At 39.2% G+C, this 14,335-nt stretch overlaps 1 protein-coding gene across 1 annotated transcript; it reads right to left on the minus strand.

The window, feature by feature from the left end:
* Positions 1-547: 547 nt before the first annotated feature.
* Ms4a2 (membrane spanning 4-domains A2) lies at positions 548-6,440 on the minus strand. Its single transcript, XM_004667575.2, has 7 exons — positions 6,379-6,440; positions 5,420-5,543; positions 4,792-4,926; positions 2,813-2,869; positions 2,131-2,286; positions 1,702-1,800; positions 548-646 (listed from the first exon to the last, which is right to left on the minus strand). The coding sequence occupies exons 1-7, from the start codon at positions 6,438-6,440 to the stop codon at positions 548-550; spliced, it is 732 nt and encodes a 243-aa protein (XP_004667632.2).
* Between the last annotated feature and the right edge of the window lie 7,895 nt (positions 6,441-14,335).

Here is a 14,335-nt window from a genome sequence, read left to right on the forward strand (position 1 = left end):
TTATAAATATTTTTATAAAACTTTGTGTCTTTGCAAAACTGTATTATCATTAAGATACAAAATATTTCCATACATAAAAATTATATAGCCCATAAAGCTCCCTGTGTGTGTGTGTGTGTGTGTGTGTGTGTGTGTGTGTGTGTGTAGATGGGTATGGAATAGTAGATGTATATAATATACAATGATAGCTACTGAGGACTCTGAAAGAAACTAAGAGCAAAATATTACCTATGTTGTCTAAATCTGGTTCAATCCATAGCCACTTCTTTCTGGTTCCCTTTTGCCAGTTGTAGATGAAAGTTTATCCCATACTGGTTTCCCAGAAAGAATTCATATGAGATCATAGTACAAAACAGGAAAGATATGAGTCTATCAACCTTATACATGAGGAGTTATTTTTATGATCTGCAGTGTAGAAAGCAGATCTAATGTAAAGCTGGCACAGTTAGGAGACAGCAGAAATTGTGCTGATAGTCTCTTAAAGGTTATTAAAGGACTGGTTTCTGGACTCTTCACTGAGACTTAGAATGTTCTGCTCACAGGATTCTTATGAATCAGTGTGAGAAGGCATCTCCCCTTTATCTTCCAACTCACTGTAAATTGGTGAATAAATGTTTAATTCTTCATAAAGACGATCATCTGGGACCTGAAAAAAGAAAATCATTTCATATCAATTGCCCAGAATTTTCAATTTCTTCTGAAGGTCTGCTGTAGTGGTACATCTCCTCTCCTTTTGCCTTCCAAATATAATGTCATTTCTCATTTACTCTAATTGACCCCTTCATGTCTAGTAAACCACATGAAATAGACGGGCCAACTGGTCCAAAATAAATCATGTCAGTGACAAGCTAGTGGGATCATTCTGTGTCTGAAATTTTGGTATATCTTTAGATTAATTTATATTTGAAGGAAAGTGGTTGAAAAAGGCAAAGACTGGTATGTATCAAAAATAAGTGACTACCTCAAATACATTATCAGATTTGAGTAAATATATGTGCAAGGAACACTGGCAATTGTCACCAAATATGAGTGAATGTGGGAAAGAGCAACGGTGCAGCTGTAGTCATGAATTAAGATGGAAACTTAAGGCTTATTTAGCAATAAAAAGGGGAAAGTCAGGAGGTTTTTTTTTTTTCTTGTTTGTTTGTTTTAAGGAAAAGGCACGAATGCATGTAAGGAAGGCCAGATGTCCAAATGCCTCTGGCACATGTTGCCTGTGCACTGATTGCTCATGCTCAGCCTCCTTCACAGTGTCCACGTGAAACGCTTATAAAACCCCACTTATGTCCTCATCCTCAGGGGCCTATGCTATAGAATGTGTGCTACTTCAGTGTATAACATAAATGTTTAAAATGTAGGATTTAGGGCTGGAGAAGATGGCTTAGTGGTTAAGGCATATGTCTGCAAAGCCAAAGGACCCCGGTTTGATTCCCCAGGTCCAATGTAAGCCAGATGCACAAGGTGGCACATGCATTCACAGTTCGTTTGCAGAGGCTAGAGGCCCCGGTGCAACCATTCTCTCTCTTTCTCTCAAATAAATAAATAAAAATATGTTTAAAAATAAACATATATAGTAAAATGTAGGGTTTAGAAAAAAATCAATAAATGTTTGTCAAATAGTTCTCTGGAAAAAAAAAATTCTTCTGTAAAGTTCAGGTAATAAACCACACATTCAGGATTTCATGTCAGGTTTCCTCTTACTCTGTTTCCTTTGAATTCCTCTCCAATCCCATAGATGGTGAGTGACACAGCACTGCAAAGCCCGAGGATTGTGAGAAACAGCAACATGGCCACAACTTCCTGTTGAACAACAATCAATCCAAAAGACAAAGTCACAGGGCAGATGTGCCCAAGCTCCCTCTCCTTTACAACAGCTCCTGTTTTCATCGGCCCCACGTGATCAGACTTTACAAACTGACACATCCATGTGAAACCAGGATATGGACTCTTAGCGAAAATAACTCTAAGCTTGGGTGGTATGGTTATGAGTCCCCTGGACTGAATGAACCCAGAGGACACGGTATTCTGAGATGGAGATTCTAAATAAGATATTGTGTCCACCAAGAGGGAAGAACGCTTTGTGCTTAGATCAGAACCCAGAAAGTTATGTTTTTGACAGGAAATACATACAGTGATAAAAGAAGCCAGGAAGCAGCCGTCGTCCTCACGGAGGTCCTCACAGGAGCTGATATAGACAAAGCCGCTGCTCAGGTTGAGGGTCAGGATGACAGTCGCTGTTCCCGCAGAGATGCTGCTCACAGCGTTTGCTCCCAGGCTTCCTCTTACCTGATGGCAAGAAAAGAATACTCGACCCTCGTCCTGCACCTGTCTGCGGACAATAAACTGATCTGCATCTCGAGCTGGTTGCCTGCCGCAATTCTAGGCTGGTTCAGAATTTTAGTTCAAGAGGGAATGCCTTGAACCATACTCATTATTTAGTAAATATCTAGTTCTTTCTGAGCCTGCATTCAAGAATAACATGGCGCAGTTCAATGGACCAACACAAGGCCCTAGGTTCAGTCCCGGGTACCAAATCAAACAGCCAAAGTGAACCAAGCCTGCACAGTATGTTCTCAAATAGCCGTCCGCATTGGAAGCCAGTTGTGTATCTCATAATACGTCAGTATTCGTGAGGACAGGGCCTGCATTTCCTTAAACAGTGGTAAACGTCACTGTATATGAAATAACACAACTTGTGTTTCCAATGATTTTATCCAGCTAGTGTTGCAAAAATCCTTCTAACATAAAACAAAATTTTAAAAATCACATATTTACCTTCAGAAGAATGAATGAAGATGAAACTGAAACTCACCAGATACATTGCATTTTTCTTTTCAGACATAATTGACAAAAATCCAGAAATGGCAAACTGTCCAAAAAGAAATGGAAAAAACCATAATGATACTATGCTTTCCATGTGATCCTTTCAAATAGAAAGTTAAATTTTAGGTGCTCAATAAAACTATCTAGTAATGTCTTTCATGAGAAAATACTTCATTCTTAGTTCTTATGCAGTACTTCTCAGAACTAAATGCTTATGTGAATCATATGAAAGTGTTAATAAAATGCAGGTCTGGGCTGGAGAGATGGCTTAGAGGTTAAGGCGTTTGCCTGAAAAGCCTAAGAACACTTGTTTGAACCTCCAGGTCCCACATATAGCCAGATGCCAGTGACACAAGCATGCAATGTCATACATGTACACAAGGGGGCGCGTGCATCTGGAGTTTGTTCACAGCCGCTGAAAGGCCCTGGCATGCCCATTCTGTCTGTCTCTCTGTCTCTGTCTCTGTCTCTGTCTCTCTCTCTCTCTTTCTCTCTCTCTCTCTCTCAAATAAAAAAAAATATGCAGGTTCTGAGCTGAACATAGTGGCACATGTCTGTAAATTCAGGATGTTGAGGTATGAGAATCATGAGTACAGGGCAAACTTGGGCTATATAAGTTTGAGTTCAACTTTAGCTACATAGGAAAACCTTGTCAAAAAAAAATACAGGTTTGCATTCATTAGTTCTTGCATGGGACCTAATATTTTTCATTTTTACTTGGTTACCAGGTAACAATGATTTTGATACTTCCTTAGAGTGGCAAAGGCTAGGAACATCTGGTGTGTAACTATAGCATGGCTCATTTTATTGTTATGATTTGTCTGTATGTATACCCTTTGTGTTATACCATCAGCTACTTTAGAACAGAAAAATATCCATAGGAGGTATACCTCCAAAGTCTGATATATATCCATATGGTCATATAATAATTATAAAAATATACATAAGGAGAGATTTAGTGATTATAAATTGATACTGAAAATGCAAGCCATTTTCTAAAAGATTCAGACTGTACGAGCTGAAAGACATTTGATAAGATAAATATTAATTATGCCTCAGGAAGTCTATATGTCCTTGTGATTTCACTCATGTTTACATATTTTCCTGACAGCAAAAATGGTTAAAAAGAATCCAGTAAGTAAGTATACAAAAGTACCTGAAGCATAATTAGAAGTTCATCAAAAACACCTGCGAAACTTTATCTCCGCAACTGAGCAGTCTCTTTCCCCTCCCTTCATAAAGGTCACTTTTCAAATTGTTAATGAACAGAGACTATATATTTTTTTCATGCAATTTTGTGTTAAGGATATTTTCCTAGAATCAGATCCTGAAAATTCAGGTCCAGTTTTGATTAGCCACATATCTCTTAGTCAAGTCATTTAACTTTTAGTAGTCTCAAACATTTCATTTGATAAAAGTATGTTAAAGGTTTTTCCCACAGCTAACTATGCTAAGAATCCTTGGCTGTTAAAGAACACATATGAGGGCTGGAGAGATGGCTTGGCGATTAAGCGCTTGCCTGTGAAGCCTAAGGACCCCGGTTCGAGGCTCGGTTCCCCAGGTCCCACGTTAGCCAGATGCACAAGGGGGCGCACGTGTCTGGAGTTCGTTTGCAGAGGCTGGAAGCCCTGGCGCGCCCATTCTCTCTCTCTCTCCCTATATCTGTCTTTCTCTGTGTGTCTGTCGCTCTCAAATACATAAATAAAAAATGAACAAAAAAAAAAATTAAAAAAAAAAGAACACATATGAAAAAGTGCTTTGGAAACAATAAACATTTATATATATCAAGTCCACACATGTAAAGAATTATAAATATTATATTTTATTATTTTATTCTATTTATTGATAATTTTGTAAATGCACATAATGTATTTTGATGATACTCACCACCCATCTTAATACTGGAGATAAATAACTAGATGAGCAAAAGAAATGCTATTTGAGAAACAATAATAGATGAGTACTCACCAGCACTGCTCCCCAGAATGGGTAGCCGGCTCTAAATGATGAGAAAATTTCTTCATCAAAGTCTGAAATATCAAATGTAGAGCAGACAGCTATTCCAAAACAAAGGCATATCAAAGCAACAAGAATCTGTGTTACCTATGGAAAACATGAATTGTATGAAGTTAGGGCATTTGTCAGGAGTGTACCAATTTCCTTACAAGTGGACAATATATGAGAAACTTCTTTTGTATGGGGTTATCCTCAAAAGTGATCCAAATGTGATATTTTCCAAAAACAAAGAAACCCAGCCCTTACAAAAGTATAAGGAGTACAGCATAAGATGACACTTGAGTGGCTGTTACATGTCTCCTTTACCTCTGTTTATGTAGCTATGATGATGGTCATCAGTAAAGGTTATGAATCCTTCATTCCCAATTGCCATTCATGCCCTACTACTTTAAAGTCTTTACAAGAAAATGCTTCTCTCTTTCCAAAAGGACTAAACTCAAATAAACCTCTCATCTATGAAGAATTTTGGAGGACCTTTCATTCCACATGAATACCCAAGAAAGAAAATAATTGATTAAACCAAATACACTTTCCTAGGGCCAACCCTTATTTTAGTTGAGAATGGAAGTGATTCACTCACCCCCAGGAATTCCAACTCCTTCTTCAAAAATGTCTGCCATGTCCACTGTGTTGGGGACAGGGCAGGATTCTCTGGCAGGATTTTGTCACGAGGAGACACATCCAAGAGTTCAATTTCAGACACACTGTGAATTTTGCCAGAAATTCAGTTATGAGGAGATTCTCTGACTTCCTATATAAAGCTGTTGAGTGACAGAAACTAGAGTTTTGTTCTTGGGTTTTCCAGATAAACCTATAGTTGAACTCTTAAGAGTAGTGACTGAGGAGAAAGCTCAGAGGGGCCCAGAAACTGATCGGAAACACTTGAACACTGCCTAAGAGATTACATGAAACAGAACAGGACAAAAACTATGCCAAAAACAGGACAAAAACTATTCTCTTAACCCCATGGTTCCCACTTGGTCATTTTCCATTTATCTAGGTTGACAGGTGAAATTCAAACAATGAAACATGCTTGTCCATGCACGTCACCATCCTCTCAACACAGAAATGTATCTGAATATATTTTGTGAGTGGCACACATGGTCAGAGGACCACAGTTCCATCTCAGTTCCTATTTTAATCTTCATTCATTACAAGTATCAAAATCATTGTCATCTGGTAACCAAGTAAATCACACCTTATGTTTCAAAAAGACCAATCAGGAAGGAGGTCATTTGCAAAGCCTCAACCCCTACGCCAGCACATATCACAGATTTGCATGAGTAGTTCACACTCTCCTGCCTCATACCCAAAACACATGTCTCTGGTTTACAAAAACAAACAAAAAAAAACAACTGTTATCTCCAGTTCACAAGCCACTACTGAGAAAGACTAGGAAAATATAACAGCCTCCTTATATGCACTAAACTACATGAATCCAGCCACAAATTTATGAATTCATTTCTACCTGCCCAGCACTATAAATTTCTCTGTCCTCATAAGTGACTTAGATAGAAAAAAAAAATACCCTTTGCTTACCTAGAGGGCCCTTGTGGGTTTGGGAGAGCAAGATCTGCCCTGCTCTGATTTTCTGCATCCATATTCTTATCAATAATACTATCCAGGAATAAAGAGAACAGTTACATGAAGACCTGGAAGACTTTCTCTCTCAGTGAGCTCTGGACAAGCAGTTGATGTGGCTTGCCTCATAACACCAATTATCTTCATGCATAAGCTAACGGTCAGAGAAGCTTTCCAGCTGATTAAAATCAATCAGATTTTTTTTTCTTGTGATAATGAAAAGCAAAATTAGGAAGTCTACTGAAGGGACTTGAGGAGATAGCTCATGAGTTAAAGGTGCTTGCTTGCAAAACTGCCGGCCCAGGTTCAATTTTCCAGACAGACTCATAAAGCCAGAGTCAAGGTGGTACATGTACCTGGAGTTCATTTACAGAGGCAGAGACCCTGGCGTGTGCACACACACAAGCACATGCAAAGAAATAAATAAAATTTTAGAAAGAAGTCTATGAATAACAAGCAGGGTAGATAAGGAAATTTGAGCCTCTTGGAGCACAGTCCTGTCTGACATCAGCAGGATTTATGAAACCCCAAAATGAAAATTTAGTTGGCATATAGAAGATAAATAAAAGCCTTAGAATAGAGATAGATGTGGTCTTCTACAGCCCTGCTATTTCTATGTCTCAAGTTCTTCAATTGCACGAAACCCACTCTTGCTATTTAAGACACAGAGCTTCCTGAGTAGGCCCAAGGCCGAAGCACTGTGAGTAGAGGTATTAGTTACAATGTATTTATCTATCTATGTCCCTCTCTCCCTCTCTCTCTTACACACACACACACACACACACACACACACACTCAAAGAAAGAGAGGGGGACTCTTTTCCTGTCTCTTAGACACTGTTTAGAGGACTTGTCTGTAACAGGTTGTCTTGGAAATGGGACAAACTTCTAACTGCTATGAACTATGACTGATAGAGCATGAAAGGTAGGTTTTCACACTAAAATACATTAAAACTAACCAACATACTGTTTAAATTAAACATTAAGCCATGAGCTGGGGAGATAGCTAGGAAGTTCAAGGTGCTTGCTTTTCAGTTCCCCAGTACTCACATAAAGGTGAACACAAAGTGGCACCCCAATATACCTATGGCAATGAGTGGTAGAGCCAAGAGAGCCCCAAAGCTCATGGTCAGCTCAACTGGAACACACACTGCAGCACAAGTGAGAGACACTCTGAAAGAAACAGGAAGGAGAGTGCGCACGCTGCAGGGTTGTTCTCTGATCTCCACTCACACCCACACGCACATCATATATATAGAAACACACAAATAAAACTCATGATAAAAGAATTAAACGTTTCTAAACATCAGAGTGATTCCCTGAGGTTGAGATCTTTGTAATTGTAAGGGACAATGGAAACATAAAAGGACGTGAACTTGGATTTTAGAAAATTCTATGAGCAAATCTGAACTATATGCCTGCGCCAAATGCGCTCCTCACTCTGGTATCATAGCCAGCCACCTCAGGGCAACATGAATGAGGGGTGTTCACAGAAGGTCCTCACTGCTTCAACTTGGCTGAATTCTAGACATAAACTTGAATTTTTTCAATAGTTGCAACATACATTGTACCCTAGGCCATTTTCCTTGTGATAAGGTATCTCAGGGGAAACTCTGATATCTACATGAACAGAAAAATTTAATGAGCATACTTGTATGTCTTTCATAACAAGATTTTACTAATCCAGGTGCCATCTTTTCACTGCATTTTCAAGAAGCTAACGATCTAACAGATACGCTGTTTTTTAAATTTTTTACATACTTTATTTATTTATTTGAGAGAGACAGACAGACAGACAGACAGACAGACAGACAGATAGATAGAATATACTAGGGCCTTCAGCAGCTGCAAACAAATTCCAGAAGCTGCATCACCTTGTGCATCTGGCTGGTTGGTCCTGGGGAATTGAACCTTGGTCCTTTGGTTTTGCAGGCACGAACCTTAACTGTTAAACCACCCTTCCAGCCAAAATATACCGTTTTAATTAGGAAATAACACCTTATACATAAACCCTTATATGTTCATTCAAAATGTATTAATGCCACATGCTACCTACTGCTCTTAACCTGAGCAGGCAAAGAAGGCCACTATTTCAGCCCTTTCCTGCTGATTTCTTAGAGCTAAAGCAAAAGTGAATATAAGCAAAGTATGATAGACATTTGAGAAAATGGCATGGGCTCTCATTACTTTGTACACTGAGAGGGAGAGAAAGAAAGAGATAGGTTCAGCAGGGCAGCCCAGCATACCAAATCTTGCAGAGTAAAACAAAGGGAAATTATAAGATGACCCAGTAGATCAGAGACAAGAGCTGGTAGAGCACAGAGGAGGGAACAACAGTCCTACCTGATGAGGGATACATGGTGTTTGAAGAAGGAATTTCTAGACAAGATGACATTTAAGCATAAATTCCAAAATAATAACCACAGCAATTTCATCCACTTGTCTAGCCTTAGTGAAATTACCTGCCTCTGTTGGGGAACATCTGGGAGTCATATAATGGTTCTCTAGTACTCTATGGTGTTTCCTAGGTGTAAATGATAGTTTATTATGCACAGAAAAAAAAAATCAGGAATACAATTTGAGATTTGGGCAGGAAACAAATTGGATATGGCCTTTAGTGTTTGGACTCAATGCTATACTTACCTTGCTGAACGCAAGTAGGGCCCTGAGCATCACCTGAACACCGCTCTCTTACTTCATGCCCGAACTTTCATCTCTCCTGTTTCTGAAATGCTTAGCACATTCTGTACCCACACCTGGGTTTCCTATAGCCATGCTCTTTAACTTTTCATAATAGTGAACATTGAAATGTATGATTTGGGGTAGGGCAATATTATCAAGATGAGTTTTAACCATAGCTCTGTCTGAAAGGAAGAGATAATAGAGCTAACATTGCTTACCCACCACACTCTTTCCTCTGGTAAACACGGGCTATGTACATAACTTCCTCTCACTCTCCATCTCTGGCTTATTCTTCTGACAAGCAACTTTCTTTATACTGTTGTATTCTAGATTTAAGTCACCAAAAGAAAAATAAATTTTCTTTTAGATCCCATGTGAGCAAATGTATTCTCAAGTTAAATGTCCAATTTGCTTAAATGAACTTAAATTTTCACATTATAATTTTTAGCTATGCTGCCTATAAAGGTATTTTAATAGACTCCCAAAAGAATCCCAGCCCCTGTCCTGCTCATTACCCTCCTCCTTCATGCCCCCACCATCCCTTCCACTCTCATCTCTACATCTCAGAACCAAGCCTGGGATCAATAAATGTGATTAAGACCAAAAAACCTTGAGACTGACAACAAACTCCAATGCTCCATGGGAGATGTGGTTGTGGAAACAAGAAATTGTTGTTCTCAAAACATGACAAATAGTTTTTAGAAGATGAATGCTAAATGCAAATTTTATGAGAAATGTCACAAGTCCCAAAACTTTAAAAGCAAGATCCAAAATGATGCCTTTTAGAAAGATAGAACAGAACATGTGTGTTCTCTGATGAATAAAGAAATCTGGTTGATAGAGAAAAATAACATGACGCAGAATCACAGATAAGGTGCAGGTGTCTTATTCTGGTCATGAATGATGACCAAGCCAGCATTCTTTGTTCATTTTGTTTATTTATTTATTTGAGCGTGACAGAGAGAGAAAATGGGCTCGTTAGGGCCTCCCGCCATTGCCAACGAACACCAGACACATGTGCCCCCTTGTGCAACTGGCTAACGTGGGTCCTGGAGAATCAAGCCTCAAACCGGGGTCCTTAGCCTTCACAGGCAAGTGCTTAACCACTAAGCCATCTCTCCAGCCCAATGCCAGCATTCTTAAACCTGTACTTTACCCCACCCACAACCCTGACATCATTATATCAGAATGCTTAACCAAATGTATTTTATTGTTTTTCCACTATAATTCCAAAACTTTTGGTAAATTTATATTTGTAGTTGACTTGTTTTTAAAAGTAAAACTTTAGTGTAGAAACACCTTCAGCTATTATGTACATTGCCTATAATACTGTTTTTCACACTGCTTATCCAGATGAATAAAGATGAATAAAGACACATATGTGTCTCTTTTTTTCTTTTTTCTTTCTTTATTAAAGTTTTTATTGGCATATATTAGTTATACATAGTGATGTGCTTACTTATGGCATTTACATGCATGTTCATAATACATTTCAATCATATTCACCTACTTTCATTATCCTTTTTTCCCCTCTCACTCCAAGTAATCCCCTTCCTTTTGCTAGCAAGCCATCCCTTTTACTTCCATATCTTTTCTTTGTTTTTTGTGACCTAATGAATTTCATTAGGATCATTTATAGGCACATGGGCACCTTCCTATTTCTATACTAGTGAAGGAAGTGTCTTTCATCTCACATCAATCACCCACTGGATCTAAATCCTCAAAAGGGGTGGGGCTCCAGCAATACCTCCTCCTATTATTTGGTCTTTCTATCATGTATGATAGTTTGAAAATATTTTTTTAATTTATATTTTTTATTAGTTTTCTATTCAGCAAACACAGGCAGTTTGGTACCATTATTAGGCTCATCCATGACCTACCCCCTCCCCACTGGCCCCTCCTTGTTGAGGGATATGGGTCGGGCATTGTGGAGTTAGCCCACAGTTATTGGTACAATAAATGTCTCTGCATATTCTGACCCAACATGTGGGTCTGACATTCTTTCCACCCCCTCTTCCGCAAAATTTCCCTGAGCCAGGTTGGGTTCATTTTTTGGCCTGCTTCAGTGATGAGGTGTTGGGGGCCTCTGAGGCTCTGGCTCTCTGATTTGGTAGGAGTTGATTTTTCTCTGTGTTGATCTCCTTCCCCCTTGTGCTGGTATCCAGTTCATCAAGAAAACAGCACCCTTGCTTGCTTTGCCAATTTTCCTTAGTTTCAGCCGTGGCCCTTTTCAGGTATGATGGGGTGGCTCTCTCCTTGGGATCTACATCTATCTGAAAAAGAGAAGCAGATTCTCCAATGGAGAGTAAATTAGCACCAGGACAAATGAAATAACCCTTACTTTTTTTTTTTATAGAGAACTTAATAGCTGTAGGCCCTCTTGTAGCCCATGATTGATGGTAGCTTGATATTGGAGAGTGGGCTAATGTTTGGATATAATTCTGACTTGTTTCCCAGCTCCAGCTATGGGTCCCGTCCCACTGAGGGGATCAGTTAGCCAAATCAAGATTAGTTAGTTCTTCACCATGGCTGTGTGCCACTATTGCACTTGTGTGGGCATCACAACAGGTTATCTGTTGCTAAGTAGGTTAGACCATGAGTTGATTGGACAGATATTGGTCATTTCCCCCAGTCGCCCATGTAGCACCTTCTGGCACTAGATACGCTGACTCTCTGGGGACTGACTCTCTCCTGGCTTCCAGCCATGCCATTCCATTTTATGTGACAGCTGCATATGGTGTCTTCAGCAATAGGGGCTTACCACTAACCTTTGGTGGGTCATCAAGTACTCTGACAGAAATCTGTCATTCTTTTAGGAAATTTGTAGGTTTCTCTGATCAAAAGCTCATTGTGGATAATAGCCCCATGCTCGTACTGGGAGTTACACCTCAGTGCCCACTAAGAAAATGTGGAAAAATATAACTAATATACAAGAGTTGGGGGGGGGGGAGAGGGAGAGGGAGGGAGGGAAGATGTAGAAGGTTTAGGTTAGACTTGATCCTACCCTTTCCAGTGTCTTGTGGTTCAAGTGTTTCCTGTAAGGGCCTGGTAAAGGTTCAACCCTTTGGTCTGCCTTTTAGGAAGTTGATTTTTATGGTACCATTGCCATTTGGGTCTAGATTACTGTTTCCCACCCCTTCAATGCCTTCCCATCCCTCCCTGTCCATCCTAGTGTCTAGTCCCTGAAAGGCTTGCTGGGTATGTAAGGTATCTTGGGTCGATTCAGGTTAGGTGCTGTAGATGAATGAGACTATATGGCAATTTTTTTCTGTGATTGGGTAAGTTCACTGAGAATAATCTGTTCCAGGTTCAACCATTTTTCCTCAAATTTCTTTGTGCCATTTTTTCTTACTGCTGTGAAGAATTCCATTGTGTAGATATACTTCATCTTAGTTATCCATTCTTCTAGTGATGGACATCTGGATTGATTTCAGGTCTTAGCTATTACGAATTGAGCCACTACAAACATGGTTGAGCAAATCTCTCTGGCCTGTGGTTTGAAGGGTTTAGGGTAGGTGCCCAGTAAGGGAATAACTGGGTCTGTGGTTATCTCTGTAGTCAGCTTTTTCAGGAGTCTCCATATTGCTTTCCAAAGTGGTTGTACCATCATACATGCCCACCAACAGTGGATGAGTGTTCCTACTTCTCCGCATCCTCGCCAGCATTTATTTTCATTTGACTTTTTGATGTTTGCTATCCTTATTGGGGTAAGGTGGAATCTCATGGTTGCTTTAATTTGCATTTCTCTTATAATTAAGGATGATGAACATTTTTTTAAGTGTGTGTTTGCCATTTGTTTTTCTTCCTCTCTGAACTGCCTGTTTAGTTCTTTGCTCCATTTTGCGGGTGGGGTGTTTGACTTGTTACTGTTTAGATTTTTGAGTTCTTTGTAGATTCTAGAGATTAGGCTTCTATCAGTTAGATAATCCACAAATATTTTCTCCCATTCTGTGGGTAATCTATTGGCTTTGCTTATTGTATGCTTGTCTGTAAAGAAACTCTTCAGCTTCATGTGATCGCATTGGTTGAGTGACTGTTTAAGATTGTGAACAACTGGGGTTTTGTTCAGGAAGTCTCTTTCCATTCCTATATCATGGATAGTACTTCCTAAATTTTCTTCCAGTAGTATTTGAGTTTCTGGTCTTATATTGAGGTCTTTGATCCATTTGGATTTGAGTGTAGTGCATGGTGAAATGTGTGGATCAAGTTTCAGTTTCCTGCATGTGGTTATCCAGTTTGTCCAGCACCATTTGTTGAAGATGCTGTCTTTTTTCCATATTGTTTCCATATTGCCTATATTGTTCAGGCCTTTGTCAAATATCTAGTAGCTATAGTTGCTTGACCCAAAGCCCGGGTCCCCAAGTCTATTCCATTGGTCTATTCTCCTGTTTTTATGCCAGTACCATGCTGTTTTTATTACTATGGCTTTGTAATATAGCTTTAGATCAGGTATGATGATGCCACCAGTGGTATTTCTTTTGCTGACGATATGTTAGGATATGCGAGGCCTTTTGCCTTTCCATATGAAATTTGAGATCATTTTTTCTATCTCTGTGAAGAACACTGTAAGGATTTTAATTGGAGTTGCATTAAATCTATATAGTGCCTTCGGTAGGATTGTCATCTTCACAATGTTAATTCTGCCTATTCAGGAGCACAGGAGGTCTTTCCATTTTCTCAAGTCCTCCTGAATTTCTTTTTTGAGTGTTTTCATGTTTTTGTTGTATAGATCTTTCACTTCCTTGGTTAATGTTATTCCAAAGTATTTTATTTTTTTCTTGTTGTTGCTATTGAAAATGGGACTATGTCCCTTATTTCTATCTCTGTATCTTTGTCATTTGCATAAAGAAAGGCTACTGATTTTTGTGCATTGATTTTGTATCCTGCTACTTTGCTATAGGAGTTAATTACCTTCAGGAGTTTGGGGATGGAGTCTCTTGGGTCTCTTACATATACAATCATGTCATTGGCAAATAGAGCTAAATTAACTTCTTCCTTTCCAAATTGTATCCCTTTTATTTCCTTCTCCTGTCTTATTGCTTGAGCTAGGACTTCCAGTACTACATTGAAAAGCCGAGTTGAGAGTGGACAACCCTGTCTTGTTCCTGATCTTAATGGGAATTCCTCCAGTCTCTCTAAATTAAGTATTATTTGGGCCTTTAGAGCTTTGCCTTTATTATGTTAAGATATGAACCAACCATGCCAATTCTCTCCAATGTTTTGATCATGAAGTG

The sequence above is a fragment of the Jaculus jaculus genome, chromosome 1, assembly GCF_020740685.1.
Source record: "Jaculus jaculus isolate mJacJac1 chromosome 1, mJacJac1.mat.Y.cur, whole genome shotgun sequence".
Taxonomy (NCBI): domain Eukaryota; kingdom Metazoa; phylum Chordata; class Mammalia; order Rodentia; family Dipodidae; genus Jaculus; species Jaculus jaculus.

Excerpts from the sequence above, each read along its gene's own strand:
- Ms4a2 (XM_004667575.2), bottom strand. The coding sequence starts at position 6,440 with ATGGATGCAGAAAATCAGAGCAGGGCAGATCTTGCTCTCCCAAACCCA. Across the intron at positions 4,927-5,419 it reads AGGAGTTGGAATTCCTGGGG|GTAACACAGATTCTTGTTGC; the intron begins GTGAGTGAATCA and ends TGTTTTCCATAG. Across the intron at positions 1,801-2,130 it reads TCCTGGCTTCTTTTATCACT|GAAGTTGTGGCCATGTTGCT; the intron begins GTATGTATTTCC and ends GTTGTTCAACAG.